This window comes from Macaca nemestrina, chromosome 3 (assembly GCF_043159975.1).
Source record: "Macaca nemestrina isolate mMacNem1 chromosome 3, mMacNem.hap1, whole genome shotgun sequence".
Lineage (NCBI taxonomy): Eukaryota > Metazoa > Chordata > Mammalia > Primates > Cercopithecidae > Macaca > Macaca nemestrina.
The window spans coordinates 189,897,148-189,915,325 of NC_092127.1; the positions used below are offsets into that span (position 1 = coordinate 189,897,148).

General features: G+C 56.9%; 1 protein-coding gene across 4 annotated transcripts in view; it reads left to right on the top strand.

Annotated features, from left to right (window-relative positions):
* The first annotated feature begins 1,402 nt into the window (after positions 1-1,402).
* The window catches only part of LOC105483912 (wolframin ER transmembrane glycoprotein), a 35,526-nt gene continuing 18,750 nt past the window's right edge, over positions 1,403-18,178 (top strand). The window contains exons 1-2 of one of the 4 annotated variants that reach the window (XM_011744991.2): positions 1,421-1,586; positions 8,489-8,725. In XM_011744991.2, the coding sequence (XP_011743293.2) occupies positions 8,494-8,725 (232 nt within the window). In that variant the 5' untranslated portion in view covers positions 1,421-1,586; positions 8,489-8,493. Of the gene's footprint in view, positions 1,587-8,488; positions 8,726-12,396; positions 12,718-18,178 lie in introns of those variants that run through there. The other 3 variants (XM_011744992.2, XM_071093903.1, XM_071093902.1) reach the window with 3 other exon arrangements.

Here is an 18,178-nt window from a genome sequence, read left to right on the forward strand (position 1 = left end):
AGGAGGAACTCTTCAATCTATCCTCTTCTCTCTGCTTAAGGAGTCCCTGCAAAGGGTTTGTGAAGTGCGTCAGCCTCTCTGTGATTGTGTGTTCACATTAATATTTATTATTTTCTTAAATGTGCATCAGTCTCAAAATGTCAACAGTAATCATCTTTGAGTGATTTTTTTCTCCTTTCTACTTTTAGTAATTCTCCAAATTTTCTACAGTTAGTGTATGATAAGGTGGAAAGACATCTTCAAGACTTTGGGCAAATAACTATGTCTGAGCCTCAATTTTCACATCAATAAAAATGGGCCCAATGCCACCTGCCTCCTTGGGTTACCAGGGGGGCCCGTGAAAGTTGTGAAAGCCCCTAAGCCAACCTGGACAGAGCAGGCGAGGCTCACGGCAGGTTTCCTCCTTCCTCTGCAAGCCTCACAGGGTCACAGGTGAACATTGGGGATTGAGGGTGGGCAGTGGGGGCAGCTGGAGAATCAAATGAGGTGACTGACATGAACTATGCCGCTTTGACAAAAGTCCTGCAAAGTAGTGTGTTCAGAACTCATCTCCAAAGCCATCTGGAATATCTGCTCCCAACATGTTGGTAAGTACTATCGCCGGCAGTCACTTCGAGCCGCAGTTTCTGCTGTGATAACTAGGACAGGTATCTCAGGTTGGCTGTGGGGACCAGAGACAGAGCAGGCAGGTTCTCACATGCCCGAGGGCCTCTCAAGGATAGACCCTCTCTCTCGTCTCCAAACCACGTCTCCCAGACAGCAACCAAAGGAGAGGGTCTCCAAACTGCCGGAGCCTTGCTCACTCCCTGGGCTAACACACTCTTTAAAGGAATCCCACAGTCACCGTGTGAAAAGCTTGCTACATTGCATTTGATTCTGTGCACTGAAAGCAGCACTTGGCTGCAGACACACGTTTCAAACAGGCCCCATTTTTCCATCTCTGCTGCTGTTATTCGGGGAGCCCTTAGACGCTCTTGCAGCGCCGGAATAGGCGCTCAAGACGTGCGTTAATATTGCAACAGCAAATGTAATGAATCTGCAGTTGGGGCCGCTGAGGCCGGAGTGGTGGATGAAAGGTAGCCAGAGCCTTCTCCACGGGTCCAAACCACCTGTTACAGGAGAAGGCAAGTGGCCTCGCTAAGCAACTGGACGTTCTGTGGCCGGGGCGGGGGCGGGGCCGGGGCCCGAGTCCGCTCGGAAACTTTCGCTGTGGGCGAGCCAGACCCGCCCTCTGGCCCCTCGGGCCCAACCGCGCAGGGGGAGTGCCGGGCAGCAGCTAGGCGAGGCGTGCCCTGATTGGCGGAGGTGTGGCGTGATTGGCAGTTGCACCGACCACTCAGCAGGCCAAGCTGGCGCCGCATCCGGGGGACCGCTTCTGGAGTGGAGGGCGGCCGAAGGTCCCGCCCCTTCCCCGCCCCCTCGTGCCGAGGGCCGCGCTAGCCGGCTCTTCAGCAGCCAGTGCAGTTTGCTCCGCCGTGGCAGTCGGTCTCCCGATTTTGCTGTGTTCTGCTGCTCCAGAACAACTTTACTGCTGGCCCAGAGACCCCAGGGCGTCGCGGAGCCGCGTGCGGCCCACTCACGGGCCGGTGAGTACTTCGGGGCTGGGGCCTTGGCGCGGTGGCGCGCAGGAGGCGGGCAAGAGCCCGGAGGCACTGCCCGCTTCGGGCCTCAGTTTCCCCTTCCGAGCTGATGGGTGGCTGGTCCCAAAGTCCCGGCAAGGTCCCCGAAGTTGGAGGGCCGCGGATCCCGCCGGCTCTGCAACGTGCAAGGCGACCCCTGTCCCGGGCCCGAACGGGTCACTCGGGAGGCGCGCCCCGGGCCCCCGCGCGCTGTCGTCTGGAACCCCGCCGCGGGCTGGACAGCAGGCCCGAGAGGCGGAGCGGCCGGTGAGCAGGCCCCCTCCCCGCGCCCCGCGCCATCCTCCCCGCCCCCGAGTTGCCCCGTCATGCCCCTCCCCCGCGGTCTCGGGACCCACGGCCGCCCTCGGTGCCCGCTCGGTCGCTAGAACGCGCCTGGACCCCCGTGAGGTGTTGTGGGGGGAAGAGGAGTTCAGTCCCCCAGAGGGACCCGCCCGCCCGCGGGGCAGCTTAGGGGTCACTCTGAATCCCCACAGCCCACTTAGGAGCACCGTGGCAGTTCCTCTCCCTCTCCGGGTCCCTCAGTAGAGAGTTGAGGGTGTTCAGTGGCGGCCCCTGGACCCTGCCTCGTATGAACTCCACCCTCTGGATCATTAGTTTTTTTATTTGATCAACGAAAACTTTCTGGAGAATCCTGCCCAGCCCTTTTGGATGTGATGGCGCCCTGGCCTCTCACCCACTTAGTAGTTGATGTTATGAATTCCAAGGAAGTCGCATTTGTGCAACCCCCCACCCCCCGCCACCACCCAGATTTAACCCTCTCGGTAGCCTTAGGTGGAGAAGTTACAGTTCCCATTTGGCATCCCAGGAAGCTGAGGCTCAGCAGGGTTTGGTGCCAGCCCAGGACCACGAAGCTGATCAGGGCAGAGCCTGGTGTGAGGCCTCTGCCCCATCTCTCCAGAAGCAGCCCGGCCTCTCCTCACCTTGGACGATGACCCCTGGCATTTGGCCCAGGGCTTTGCAGTTTGTAAAGGGCCTTCTCTTCTGCCAGCATCCATCACTCAAGGAGCTGAGCCCTGGGTACCCCATGTGCTGGCTGCCCATTCTCTGCAGCAGGGTAGGGAGACCACAGGAAGCTCAGAGGCCACCTTTGCCACTGTCCCCACCTGTTTACTTCTGTCTCGAAGGGTCTGTGATTCCCATAGAGGCTCCGTTGTATTCAGCCTCTTTTCCCTGCCTGTTCCTTTGTCCTCCTCCCTTCGCAGAAACAGGAAAAGTTTGCTGGGAGACCCCGTCTCACCTTCTTTCCCAGGATGGAAGAGCATGGAGGGTGTCTCTGACTTAGGCCTGCCCTGCCCATCCCAGACCAGGGCTGGACAGGCTTCTGGGGCTGGTCACAGAGGGGACCCCAGCTCAGTCTCAACCCCCAGCGATGTCTGCACTGCCAGACCCCAAACACCCATCCATGATGGTGGCAATAAGAATCATAATAGGTCAGGAGCTTTGTGCCTACATGCTCCCCTCCCCTCCCACAGCCCTACCTCCAGAAGTGGTACCACCGCAGCCAGCCAGCCCCAGCCGCAAACCAGACCACCCCCTGTGCCCCTCATTCCTCACTCCCAGTTGGTTCTCTCTTGTCTCTCCTGGCTCCTGAGCCTCACTCGGATGCCTGCCCTGGTTCAGGACCCTCGCCTCTCCCTGGATGGCCCCCAGGCTCCTCCCTGGTCCCAATCCAGGCCTGGCTCCACACAGCCCTGCTGGTTCTTCAGCTGCCACTTCCCTCTGGGCTATCGGGTCAAGTCCGCCTCCTGAGCCAGCATTCCTTCAGGCCCTCAGGGACCTGCCTCGCTGCTCACTCAGCCTCTCCCTCCTGTGTCCTCTCCCCAGCAGTCACTTCCCAGCCACCTGCATGTTCTTGGCCACAAGGCCGGCTCACTGTCCCTCTGCTGCCTCCACTCCTGGGCACACCCCCTGCTGGAATGCCCAGCCACCTCCCACTTTGCCTGGCTCCTGCCTGCTTGTCCAGAAGGCTCAGCTGAGGCCTCTTGCAGGATTTCTGGCCTGCCTCTTCCCACAGTGGAGTGAGGGCCCCCTTCTGTGCCGTCTTTGTGGGTATCTGTTTAGGTGTTACCCTTCCCATCTAGATGAAGCTGTTCTAATGCTGGCCCTGGACGAGACTTCTCTAGGTCAGGGGGGCCCAGCACAGTGCCTGGCACAAGATGGACCTACCCTTAGTCCACACCTGCTGCCCATCCAGGCCAGGCCTGGAGCCAGTGCCAGGTGTGTGGTGGGGGCTTGGCCACTATGGCTGTCATGATTGCTGCTTGGGGCAGTCCCAATTCAAATCCCTCTGTGTTCTGTCAGTGTGCCACATTGGATAGAGCTGGAATGTTCCTTGGTTTGGCCCTTAATACTCTGAGCAAAAATAGGTACCTGGGATCCATCAAGGGCTTTGTGCCCTTGTCTTGAGGAGCAGCACTGTGCCAGGGGGCTGGGTCAGGCCATGCCAGAGCAGACCTCCCAGGGCCGGGACCTCCTGGGCCTGCTCCCTTAGGGCTTGGTCACAGATGGGTTTTAAAAGAACATTTGCTTTAATTTCAAAAACATTACACATTCATTATAGAAAACTAGGGAAATATGTTTAAAAGAAGAATAAAATGAAACCACGCATAATCTTTACCCAGAGACAGCAAGTATCTTTTTTAGGGGGCATTTTCTTCCATTTTTTTTGCAGATACATTTTGTTTTCATCCGAAACAGACTCTTGCTAATATCTTCTCTGGCTAATGCTTTAAATCCTGCCTTAACAGTGTTATGCCGACCTTTTCCTTGTCTCGAAATGTTCATGTACGAGGTCACATTTACAAGCTGCACAGCACAGCATTGCACCGTATGGAGGAGTGTAGATTTTATAACCAGCCCCTTGCTGGACAGTGCTGAAAGTGCCACGTGACAGACATTGTGTGTGACCCCCGAGGGCATCTCCAGTGGCTCCCCTGGAGGCAGAAGCACTGATCAGAGAGAGCGTGAATATCACCTCGGCTTCCCACGGGGGCTGTTTCTGAGGCTCTGGCTTGGGAGGTGGGGTTGCCCCCGCAGAGAGAACAGAATGGGGGCGGCGTGGGTGAGGGCCAGAGCCTTTAGGGCAGAAGGCCACATGTGGTCATTCTGCTGTGGGTCTGAGTGGATGCATGATCCCTGCAGCCCTCTCCGGGTGGCGGCCTCTCCGCTGAACTCCTTATGTTTGGATGGGATAAAAATACACTTCAGTGCTCATGGGGAAAGAATGCTAGCAACTTTGCTTTTGTGGATCTTACACAGTGACGGCTTCTAAGCCATTGCTGTGGTCACCAGTGGGGAGTTGAGGCTGAGCACCCCACCGTGCAGGTAGGGATCTGGGGGTACAGAGTAGATGTAGCTGGGGACGCCTGGATGCTGGGATCTGGGGGAGGGACTTGCTAAGGTCCCACAGCATTATTGCCTGGATGGTGCTCCTGCCCTAGGCCAGGCTACTTCAGGCTTCTGCCCACATACATTAAGTGCTTAACATAGGCCAGGCAAGGCAGCAGGTCTTCTGAGCGGATAAGCCGCAGCCCCTGCCCTCAGGGCTCACAGTGGCTGCCACACTCAGGAAAACTCAGGGAGGGACCAGACAGCAGGTCCTTCCACCAGGAGATCGTTTCTGATCTTCATTGTCCCTGGGACCAACCATGATCGGGTTTGCTGGTTTTGAAATAACAAGCCCTTTGATCCAAACCAGACTTGGCCGACCCTCAGGGAACCTGAAAATTAATCCCCCTGTATTCATCCATTCTTGCTAACCAGAGATTTTACTTTAAACTGTTTTTTTTTTTTTTTTTTTTAACTGCAGTGTGACATGGTACATAGGCCAGCTAGAATCTGTTTTCCTGAAATTCCTTTTACGAAGTGTTTTCCAACTGAACATGCCTTTGTTTAGCACCTGGGTGTAGTGGCTTAGGGTTTTTTTAAATGCCCAATAATTTGCTTTCTCTTCCATCATACGCATCATCCCCATAGCACCCCTATGTGGGAGGTGCTATCCCCGTTTTACATGTAGAGAAACAGACACAGTGAGGTCCTGTGGCCCCTAGTAAGGGTAACCGACCCCAGGCCGTGTTGCTTCCGGCTGTAACTTCTAGCAGAGGGAGGGCTCTGATGGAGAGGTGATCACCTGAGTTCTGTATGTTTACCTGAGCAGGTGAGGAAGATAAGGACTCAGAAGAGACATAGCTTGGAAGCTCCCACAAAGGAGGTGTCGCTGGAGCTCTTGACTTAAAGGGTGCTTAGGGTCTAGGCTGGGGGAGGGTGGGAAGGCACTCCAGGAAGAGGGCCCTGGGGAGAGGGAAGTGTGGAGGTCAGTGTTTGTGTGCTGATGTTGAAGGGTAGCCAGCGTTTTGCGGTGATTGGGCCCAGGGAGAGAGGATGCAGTGGTGGTCGGATTTCAGAGTCATCGTTTTCAGAAATGAGCTTGCAGAAGCGTTAGAATTGGGCAGGTCTGGATTTGATTTTCAGCTCTGGTACCTGCAGATGTTTGACCTTGAGCAGGTCCCTCCGCTCCCTGCACCTGGGTTCCTGTCTGAAGTGGGGTGAGGTTGAAAGATAAAACATTTCCCCATCTATAACTCTGGGATGACAATAGGATCTACCTTGCAGGTCCATGCGAGGAACTCATGAGAAAAGACAAGTACCGAGAACAGAGCCATTGGTCTTAATGGCAGAGATGCCCTGGCGTAGGTCAGCCTTCAGTAAAGGTGCCCTCCCTCTCTGAGAAAGTGGCACCTGACTTGGGGGCAGTGGGAACCATGGGAGAGAAGGTAGACATGGCCATGTGTCATTTGAAGACCTGACTTTTCACCGTCTCAGGTGGTCCAGTGGCCTGCAGGACCGTGGTTCTGTTTGTCCACAGCGTGTGGGTTCCACTTGCAATCCTGTATTTCTCTGCCACAGCTGACTAAGGGGGCACTTAGGTCTGCACGTGCAGTTAAATGACTGCTTTTGTGGAAGGTGCCAGTTCCCGGAAGCTTGGAACTTGGAAACAGGATAGAGTAGGCTCCCAAGCTTGACCATGCATGGTTTGCACCTGGGGGATGTTTTAAGCTGAGGGCTCAGTCCCTGTAAGGGAGGACCGTGTGGACTGAAATATGCAGAGTTCTTGAGCGGCACGGATCTGATCTTTAGGACCCATTTGCAGCTGGGAATGGAGCAGAAATTGTTGTGTATGGGAGCCTGGGGCCACTCCTGACTCTTCCAGTCATGGCTGCCCCCAAAAGTGACCTCTGGGCACCTCCTGGAACCCGGCTCCGTGCCAAGCACTGGGTGTTCAGAGGTGGCCGGGGGACTCCCTCGTGCCACCCATGGTGACTGGTCTCACTGGTCCTCACAGTTGCTCTGTCCCCATTTTCAGATGAGGAGGCTGAGGTGCAGGGAGGGATGTGGGCTGCTCAGGACCACACAGCTGGTGGGCACAGAACCAGGAGCACAGCGCGGCGGCAGCTTGGGGCTGGGAGCAAGATTCTCTGCTTACCAGCCTCTCCCTGCTCTGCCCCTCAGAGGATGGCTGTGGCCCTGAGCTTGGGAGGGTCATTTGGGAATCTGAGGAAGAGTTTCCACTGCCTCACACGGCAGGTACAAGGTCCAACAGCGTCAGGGGTTTGCATCCCACCCCTAACGCCTCTCACCCAGGGCCCCATCCGGGTCCCGGGGCTCAGGATCCTGCAACGCTTTCAGCTCTGTGTCTGTGGCCAGTGGTTGTCCTTCATTACAGGGATGGTGGTGTTTTTCCATGTTGCTAAGCAGCGTGTGAGGGCCTCTGTTGAATAAAATAAAGCCCTTGCTCCGGCGTGACACGGGTCACAGGATCTCTGCGCACTCTAGTCTCTTCTGACGCCCCCACCGCACTGTTTGCCTAGTTTGCTTTTTACTGCGTGTGTTGATTTCTGGGGCATCAGTCCTGTGACTTCGGTGCCATGGCTTGGGCCTGGGGTGGGGGCTGTGGAGCGGCAGAGCTGGGTATGAATCCCGGCTCCACCAGCTTGGCTCCCCCTCTTCTCTCCCCTGCCCTCTTCTCCCCTCCCCAGCTCCCTTCCCCTCTCATATTTACTTAACTTTACTCAGTGCCAGCGTCGTAGTTTCCTAGGGCTTCCGTAAGAAACTACTGCAAACTTGGTGGCTTAAAACAACAGAGGTTTGTTCTGTGATGGTTCTGGAGGCAGAAGTCTGAAGTCAAAGTGTGAGCAGGGTGGGTCCCTCCCGGAGGCTCTGAGGGAGGCTCAGTTCCTCGCCTCTGTCCAGCTTCTGGCAGTGGCCAGTGGTCCTCCTGCTCCTTGCCCGCTGTCACCCATCTCCACATGGCTCTGTTACCCTCCTCTTCCTATAGGCCATCAACTATTGGAGCCAGGGCTTCCCTACTCCAGGCTGATCTCATTTTAAGATCCTTAAGTACGTCTTCAGAGACCTGTTTTTCCAAATAAGTGCATGTTCACAGACATTGGTGGACACATGATGTGGGGCCCAATTCAGCCCCCTGCAGCCGGGCTCCACATGGGTGGTGTCTGGGTGTTGCTATCGTCATCCCCATTTCTTGAATGAGGGAAGGTCAGGGTTGTGTGGCTCATGCCCAGTGAGGCAAGGACTCCGGGCCTCGGCACTTGCTGGTCTGGGATTGTAAGTGCCGTGCCATCTGTAGAGTCACATGGGTGAGTGTCCTCCCGCGGTTTCCTCCCTGGAAGCAGGGCTGGCCCATGGGGGCTGTGCTGAGTGTTCACGAGATCCTGTATGGAGTGTCTGGCAGCTCCCGCCTGCCTCCCTCTGCTTTTCCATCTCCAGCAGACACTAAGTGCCCGAGCGGGCTCTGCCGGTGCTGGGTGGGCCTGACCCTGACTTTTCTTCAGGCAGGATGGACTCCGACACTGCTCCACTGGGCCCCTCCTGCCCACAGCCCCCACCAGCACCGCAGCCCCAGGCGCGTTCCCGACTCAATGCCACAGCCTCGTTGGAGCAGGAGAGGAGCGAAAGGCCCCGAGCCCCCGGACCCCAGGCTGGCCCTGGCCCTGGTGTTAGAGATGCAGCAGCCCCCGCTGAGCCCCACGCCCAGCACACCAGGAGCCGGGAGAGAGCAGACGGCACCGGTAAGGGGGCAGGCCGGGAAGCCCAGGCTGGGGCTGTTCAGGGATAGCTGGGTGGGAACGGGGTCCAGCCACCCCTGGAAGGTCCCCCCTCCAGGTCCCCTGCAATTCAGCATTGTGCAGCTCCCATGCTGTGCACAGGCATCCGTCCGCTGGGGCCACCCACGTCCTCGAGCCTTGCACCTGTCACCTCTGTGGCACCCACTCGAGGTGGTGCTGGTGCCCCCACCCCTCTGCAGTCCTTCTCTTCCCAGGACCTCTGCAGCACTTCACAGCTTCCGTTTGCAACAGCGTCCAAACGTGTGGAGTAAATTCACGGGCCCTCTGTAACCAACTAGGGTGGCAGGCCAGAGGTGACAGCCACACTGTCGGGAGTGAGGCCACATGCGGGCGAAGCCCTTGGTGCTGAGTTTCTCCTCTCCCTGAGGGAGACTTGTAAGGGACGGGCATCCTTCACCTCCATCCTGAGGTGGGATGCTGGGGCCCTGGGTGTTCACAAGCAGAGATAAGGCCCTTGGTGTTCACAGGCAGAGCTGACTGAGGCCCTGGGTGTTCACAGGCAGAGCTGACTGAGGCCCTGGGTGTTCACAGGCAGAGCTGACTGAGGCCCTGGGTGTTCACAGGCAGAGCTGACTGAGGCCCTGGGTGTTCAGAGCAGAGCTGACTGAGGTCCTGGGTGTTCACAGGCAGAGCTGACTGAGGTCCTGGGTGTTCAGAGCAGAGCTGACTGAGGCCCTGGGTGTTCAGAGCAGAGCTGACTGAGGTCCTGGGTGTTCACAGGCAGAGCTGACTGAGGCCCTGGGTGTTCACAGGCAGAGCTGACCAGGCCCTGGGTGTTCACAGGCAGAGCTGACCGAGGCCCTGGGTGTTCACAGGCAGAGCTGACTGAGGCCCTGGGTGTTCAGAGCAGAGCTGAGGCCCTTGATGTTCACAGGCAGAGCTGACAGGCTTGTTGGTTCCCAGGTGGCAGTGTGAGGGTGGTGGGTGTAAGCCAGAGGAGTCCGGCCTCTGGGCACCTTCTCCAGCTCACTCAGGCCTCAGTCAGCCTCCACTTTTGCTAGAGAGGCCGCTGCCAGGGGGCTCAGTCCTGGCCCATCACTGCCCCTCCTGCCCATGCAGAAGCCCCAGATCCATGGTGAGTTCCTGCTGTGTACACCAGCCTTGTCCATGTGCCAGAGCGGGACTCCTCATGGCCGTCCTGAGAGGGGAAACTCAGGCACTAAGTCTAGGTGACTTGCCAAGTGACCCAGCGGGTGAGAGACGAGGTGCTCGAGTGGCCCAGGTTTACTTCTTGTTCTAGTCACCTCACTGGCAGGGCCGTGGGGCCTCCCTGCTCTGGTCACAGTGCACTGAGACTCCCATGTACCGCTCTTACTGGACGCGCCCTCAGAATCTCACCACAGCCCTGGGTCCTGTTTGTCTTTGCATCTCCTTAAAAGATCACCGTGCTCCTCCGCTTTGTTTGGAGGCCTCTGGGTGGACAAGGGCCTGACCCCGGGATTTGGGCCTAGCCTCACGGCTTCGGGGGAACAGAGACCAGGGCTGGGAAGCTTGGTTTCAATCTGGGTAATGAGAACAGCCTGCAAGGGACAGAGTCCAAGACTGTGTGTGTTTCAGATAAGAAGAGTCAGGAAGCAGCTGTGGTTTGTTTGGCTTCTGTCTCCAGTGTGGGGGTGGTGAAGAGCAAGCCCTGGGCGCTGCCTGAGAGCCCAGACCCCAACACTGGACCTGCAGCTGGGGGCAGTGGGCGTCCCATCTCCCAGTCACTGGTCACTGATGTGGCCACAGCAGGCCTGGCCCTGCGTGCCCAATGGCCACAGGGAGGGCAGGGCCCAGCGTCCCTGCCAGTAGCAGCTGCTGCGAGAGTCTGTTATTTGGCTCCCCCGTCCAGCCAACATAGATGGGTGAGCATCAGTTAACATACCAACAGGTGACAACAAGAGTAGCTATTTAACTGAAACTCCCTGAGCCAGGCATCTTTTTAGGGCATTAGCCCACTTGCTTCTTTACCAGCCTTGGGGGGCAGGCTCTGCTGCTGCCCCATTTTTCAGATGGGAAACCGAAGGATAGAGGGCTTAAGCAGATGACCTGGCGTCCTGTGGCTGGTGAAGGGTGGAGGGGAGATTTGAACATACCCTGAAGCCTGTGCTCACTATGGACCTCAGGTCAGCTGTGCCCAGGGATCCCCATGTCACAGGCTCAGAAGTGCACAGAGCAGGTTGGCCTGTCCCTAGACCAGTGCCTGGCCAGGCCCTGGTGACAGGAGTGAAGGCTCAGGCCTGCCCTCCAGGAGCCCTGAGCAATATGGGAGACAGGAGTGAACAAGGAACTACATTCTGGGGGCTAAGCGCAGCGCGGGGGACAGCCCACATTGCAGTCCCCTAGGGGCCCTCCAGGAGAGCCTGGTCACTCTTTAGGGCATCAGGAAGACTGCCTGGAGGAGGCACCATCGGAGGCCCATGTGAGCTGTTCCTTGTCCTGTACACTTGGGAAACAGGAGAAGAGCAGCCTTGGGATCGCCCTTCTCTGGCTGCCTCCCTGAGGAACTGACCCCCTTCTCAGCCCTCCATTCAGCAAGGTTGGGGCGGGGCTGCTTCAGAAACTTCCCTGGGCTGGAGCCCCACACTTCCGTCCCATCCTGGCCCTGTGGCCTTGGCAAGTCACTTGCCACCTGGGGAACCACTGCCAATGGGTCAGGGCTTAGAAACTCAGGGGCTCCCGGGCCCAGACAGGTAAAGACAAACAGCGACTCAGGCTAGAAAGGAGACCGCAGGGAGCTGTGGGGCTCTTGGGTGTCCCTGTGCCAGGGCGTGACTCCTCATGGCAGCCCTGAGAGGGGAAACTGTCCTGTGTGGAGTGTGGATGCCCGTGTGCTGAGAAGTGGTGTCTGTTCTGATTTTTGACAGCAGCCCAAGTGATGTGCCAGTGGGCCACGGCCAGCACCTGCCTATCCATGGCTGCCCCAGAGCTGTTGGGCGGGGGGCCGTTTCTTCACGGGTAGCTGTGGTGAGTCCTGTGATCACCCCAGTGTTGTCTTCAGCCCTGGGGGAACCTGTTGTTCTGCTCAACAAGAGAATAAAGCTGGGCTGGTCACACCTGGTCCTAGGTGATCCAGCAGGCACAGAGACCTAGAGTTGACACCAAGCCACTCAGCCACCATGGCACTGCTGTGCGAGTCCACGCCCTGGCAGAAAGTCTGTTCTGGGCCTGTTCTGTTTAGCCCTGGGGCTAAAGGGCAGGCTCAGACGCACAGAGGGACTGGCCTGGTGCAGGTGGGAGGAAGGAAAGCTTCAGGCTGGGCGTGCTGTGGCTATCATGTGCTTAGCCTGTGCTAAGTGTGTGCTAAGCATGTGGCTCTGGTGGGCACTCAGGCCTCCTGGGCACCAGCCAAGGCCCCACCCCTTCCCACTGTGCGGCCCTTAGCTCTCTTGCTGCCTTGGTCATTCACAGGTCGACTGGTAGGACACGGCCCGGGGTTGGTGGGGGAGGAAGGAGGCGAGATGCGGGAGCTCTCCAAGCCGTACCTGCCACTCCGTCTCCGAGCAGCAGTCTTGTCTCTACAAGTCTCTACAGCAGTGCTGCCACCACCTTGACCGGGGGCCCACCCTCCTATGAGGTGGCGCAGCTCACTATGAGACTCTGGGGCAGTCATACGCCCTTTCTGTTGACCCCAGTGGGCGGCCAGCCCACATGCCTGCTGAATCTGCCAGGCCTTCCAACCATGGGGGATAGGGGGATTGCTTTGGCAGCCACAGGGACACAGATATGGACAGGAGCAGGAGCCCTGGGGAGGAGGTGCACCCCACCGGGAAGCACCCACCAATGCTGACCGAGGCTGCACTGCCAGCCAGAGCCACTGAGTGAGGGACGAAGAAGGGCCTTCGGGCGTGGGGAAAGCAGGCACCCCAGCTCCTACACTGAGGGCACCCTGGGCAGAGAGGGAGCCCAGCAGAGGGCACCCAAGACCCATGAGGAATTGGCCATGGTGTCAAGAGGTCAGCCAGGCCAAGCAGGGCCCCGAGGGTCAGGGAAGGGAGAGGGGATTGTTGTGAGTGGGCCTCAGCTGTCAGATGGATTGTTTACATTAAAGGCCAGCCAGGAGGTGGAGCAGAGAGAGGAGTAACCAGGCCACAGGAAGGCTGAGGGACAGGTAGACAGGGAGGGGAGAAAGCCAGGGTGGCCTCTAGGTTTCTGGCTGGGGCTGCCAGGTGGACGGTGGTGGCACAGCAGGAGGTAGGGTCCTGGGGGTTTCCCAGCGGGGTGCGAGCTTAGTCTTAGATCGGGGCCCAGGAGGGGCTGGGGCTCTGACGCAGATGTGGAGTGCGCGGAGCCCCCGCTGCCCTGGGGACAGGCACAGCAGGAGGTGCTGCTCAGGGCTGTGCCGGCTGCTGGGGCACCTGCCCTTGATTATTTAGGAAGCAGCTGTCATGTCTGTTCTGTATCCTGACCTGGCCCATCTGATTGCTGTGTTCCTGCTGAGCCCCCACACCACACTGTGAGGACTGGCCGCAGGATCTGGGGAGGCTCAGTCTTCTGGGAACTTGGCAGCGTGTCTGTCTTACTTGTGCTCCAAGCCTCGGACATCACCTCCAGGAAGCCTCCCGCCTCGAGTGAAGTCTACAATTGTGTACCCAGCCCCAACCCTCATGGGTGGACGTGCTCGTTCTCGCCTGGCCCAGGGCGGGCTGTGGTGAGCTCAGGAGTCCTGCCTCTCAGTTTGGTGCCCTCGGCTCCTGGCACCCCAGACTGGCGTTTGGCCATTGCTCAGGAAAGGTCCACTGGGTCAGTGATGGGGGCCCAGTCCAACGCCCCTGGGCAGGGCCTGTTAGAAGGGTGCCCTCCCTGCCAGGGCCTCCAGGCCACTGTCTGCCCTGTTCCCACCTCAGAGCTCAGCCAGCCCTGGGAAGAGAGGGCTGAGGACCATTCAGCCTGTTCATTCACGCGAACCATGGTCAGTGTCCCAGAGGCTGACGGGATGCCTGTGGTGCAGGGTGACCTCAACTTCCCCATGTGGGGGATGCCCCGGTAGTGCGAGGCCACCACCCTGTGCCCTGTCTCTGGCACAGGGATGATGACAGCACACAGCACATCCTCTTTTCTTTCCACCTTTCCCTTTGGCACAGCCCCTTGTTGTGGTCGTCACGAGAGGAGCAGAGAGATCGTGGAGGTCAAGGGCTTGCCCAGGACCAGTGAGGCAGGGAGAGGGCAGCAGCACCCTTAGAGATGGGAGGGTTACATTGTATTTATTTACTACATGCCTAAGATTGTACTCTTAAGAGCGTTTGACATACATCCAAAATTTTTTAAACACTATAGAAGCATGTCTGGAGGCATCAGTAATGTGAAAGTGGAAGCCAGCTGCCCTACTCCCAGCCCACTCTGGGAGAATTCTGTGCACGTTTGGAGCCAGCTGTTTGGGGAGAGAGGCCCCAGCCACTGCCCCTTGGGTGGATTTGATGTTCTGTGTTTGGGAAGAAGCCTTCTCTCCATCCTTTTCTGTTTCTGCAGAATATCTGTTTAAGTCAGGGAGTTGAGCTTGGCAGTTCAGCTGCTCAGCCAGGCAGGTGCTGTGTCCTGGACTATGCTAGGATCTGGGGAGGAGAGAGGGCAGCTGCAGGCCCTGTTTGCAGTGGCTCCCTCCTGGGATCCCCATTGTTCCTCCCCACATCTGCTCACTGTGTACTGTCCAGCGCCGTAGTGGAAGCTGGGGGCAAGATGGGTGAGACCCATGGACATAGATGGCATCCACGAAGGCTGGCGGAACCTGTGATAGACGATGGATGATGACCCAGGTTCCAGCAAGAAATGGCAGTGGGCTGTGCTGGGAAGGGGCGCATCCTGGAGGAGGCCCTAGATAGTGCCTAAGAAAGTGAGGGTCATTGACTGATTCCGCGTGGCATCCATGAATCTCTCAAATCCATATGGCCTGTGCATGACAAATAATTAAAAAGGTGAAGGGTGTTCTCCATGGAACCTCACAGAGGGAAGGAGACCTGCCCATGGTATCCAGCTCTGATCACACTGCTGTTTTGTGATTAATAGGCAGACTTTCAAAGAATGAATTAGATTCAGGACCCTTTTAGTTTCAAGTGACAAAATCTCAATGTAAGTTGACACAAGCCAAAAAAGTAGAGGAGCAAGGGATTGATGAGTCCATGGATCTGTAGAGCCTAGAGTAGTTTGCTTCAGGCATGACTGGATCTGGGGGCTCAGTGATGTCATCAGGAAGTACTCGCCCTGCCCCCATTCCACTCTGCTTTCCTGTGCTGCCTCTCTCTCAGGGGCTCTGCCCACAGGGTGACCTTCCACAGTTCAAGCTGGCATCCACGTGCCAAGATCAGCAGAAGGTGAAAGCCCATTTCCCAGCAGTTCTAGCACAAACCCTGCTAGGCTGTGTCCATCGCTGAACCAGGTGCTGTAGTCAGGGAGATGACCTGGCAACTCTGATTGGCCAGGTGGGGATGCAGGCCTTCTGTGCAGCACAGGGGACAGGGCAGTGCCACCCAGACCATGAGAGTGGGGGGGTTCCCCAAAAGGGGCATCAAGATGCAGTCATCAGAAAAAGCAAGGAACGGAGATCGAGCACACAGAAAAACGTGTGTTTCATGGGCCTAGGTGGTCCACACTGATGCAGCCAGCTTCTGGGGGTGATCTTTCTGGCATGAGCAGTGAGCATGCTGGGATTTGCCTTTGAGCCCATGAAGGCTCCTGCTTCATGGACTAAGCTAATTGGTCTTCAGGACAAGCCCACCACTGCCATACGGAAACTGGAATAATGAAGAGGGTGTCTGTCCATCTCATTAAGATTCTGGGCCGGGCACAGTGGCTCGCACCTGTAATCCCAGCACTTTGGGAGGCTGAGGCAGACGGATCATCTGAGATCAGTAGTTCGAGACCAGCTGGCCAACATGGTGAAACCCCGTCTCTACTAAAATACAAAAAACTTAGCCAGGCGCGGTGGCGGCCGCCTGTTTTCCCAGCTACTCAGGAGGCTGAGGCAGAAGAATCGCTTGAACTGGAGAGGCAGAGGTTGCAGTGAGCCAACATCACAACACTGCACTACAGCCTGGGCGATGAGAGTGAGACTGCGTCTCAAAAAAAAAAAAAAAAAAAAAAAAAAAGATTCTATATATTGGGAAGATGTCTTGAAAGCTATTGGCCGGGCGCGGTGGCTCACGCCTGTAATCCCAGCACTTTGGGAGGCCGAGGCGGGTGGATCACGAGGTCAGGAGATTGAGAGCATCCTGGCTAACATGGTTGAAACCCCGTCTCTACTAAAAATACAAGAAAGTAGCCGGGCGTGGTGATAGGCGCCTGTAGTCCCAGCTACGCGGGAGGCTGAGGCAGGAGAATGGCGTGAACCCGAAGGCAGAGCTTGCGGTGAGCCGAGATTGCGCCACTGCACTCCCGCCTGGGTGACACAGCGAGACTGTATCTCAAAAAAAAAAAAAAAAAAAGAAAGAAATGTCAGGCTGTGAATAACTTCTGTGAAAAATTAATTACGGACTGGAAGAATCTTTTTAGACCACCACACAGGCTTGGACCTTCCATGTTTTGATTTTTTTTTTAAAGGGAAGAATAATATGGCTTGTGAACTTCGTCAAGTAAAGAGATTTGAATTCGCGAGAGGTGCTGGCGTTGTGGTGGGAAGCACAGCAACGGCCCTGGGGTGTCCTGGGGAAGTGGGGAGGGAAGAGAAAGCCTCCTCTTGTGAACAGCAGCTTTGGACCACTCACTGCAAAGCATCTCTTTTCATCATAAACCATCCTGTCAGATTGATGTTAACGATCAGATGGAAGCTGCTTCGGAGCAGTGATGTGACCTGCACCAGGTCACACAGCACCTTACTGTTGAGCGTGGACCCACACGGGGGTCTGTGTCATTGTGATCGCTCACACTGCTGTGTGGGCCCATGGCCTTGATGCCTGCAGGCTCTGTGTCTGCAGTTCCTCTAGGAATCGTGAGCCTGCTGCTGAGCCTGCTGCTGAGCCTGCTGCTGAGCCTGCAACCAGAAAGCACACGGGGGGGCTCGCGGGGCAACGGCAGCAAGGAGGGAGAATTACCCTTGTTGGATTCAGGGAGCATCAAGGTCTCAGGACTCTGGGGAGGGTGGTGTCCAAAAGGGCTGCCCTGCGGGACCTGATGCCATCTCTGAGCAACGTCCTTGAGGACCCCAGCAAGGAAGCTGAGGCCGAAACTCTGTGCAAGAGTTGCGTCCAGGGAGAGTTACGTCCAGGAGGAGGGGCGTCCAGGGAGAGGGACATTCAAGGAGGGGTCGTCCAGGGAGGGGGGCCTCCAGGGAGGGGGGCGACCAGGGAGGGTGGTGTCCAGGGAAAGCGGCATCGAGGGAGAGGGGTATCCAGGGACAGGGGCATCCAGGGATAGGGGCCTTTGTGTCGGCAAGTTGCCCATCCAGAGGGCTGGAGTGCATCTGCCTGACCACAAGAGCTTGTAAAGAATCCTTCTAATTCTTCCCTTCTGCAAATGTGTGTCTCACCCACACAACTTCACCTGTGAGGGCCTCACCTGCCGCCTACAACTTTGAGTTGTCCCAGCCTCCCTCTGCCCTCTGCAAACTGGGTGTGACCCCTCCTTTCTGCCTTTGCACCTGGCCACGTCCCATGCTGTCTCCCACTGGAGTCCTGTCTCCTGTACACCTGGGTCCTCTGAAGGCAGTGGCCAGGCAGCATTTGGTGCTGCAGAGCCGGTTCAGAGCCTTGCATGGGATGGTTCTGGGAAGGCCCTGGGAGAATTGGACCAGAAAGGCTGGTCCTCGGTGTGGTGTTACTGGGAACCATGCAGCCTGTCCCACTGTCAGCACACTTGGGTGAAATGGGTAAGACTGCGTGATGCTTTTATACATTCAGATAACTTCTTAGGAAGTAACATACAGCACGAACTGTAGTTGATGTTTGGACCCTTGGTCTAACAATTCAACTGGAGAACCTGTGCTAGGAAAATGACTTCCCAAAAGAAAAGAAACGGTTCATGGCACCACTGGAGAAAACAAGAGGTTATCGGAAGCAACCTACGGACCTGATGGAGAGGAGCGGAGAGGCCCAGTAACCTGACTATGTCTCCTTGACAGATCTAGGAGCCACCCAAACGGTGAACTGACTGCAGCGCATTGTGGGAAACCAGAGGACAATCCACTGCTGTGGACTGAAAGTTTGTGTCTCTCCCAGATTCATGTGCTGAGATCCTCTCCCCCAGTCCGATGGTGTTAGGAGGTGATGAATCGTGAGCAATGGCTTTACGGTGGAATTAGTGCCGCTATAAAAGAAACCTCAGAGAGCCCCCTTGCCCCTTCCACCCTGTGAGGACGCAGCCAGAAGACCGGAACCAAAACACAGGCCTTCAGTAGACACGGAGTCTGCAACACTATGATCTTGGACTTCCCAGTCTCCAGAATTGAAAGGAGTACGTTTCTGATGTTTGTAAGCCACCAGGGTTGGT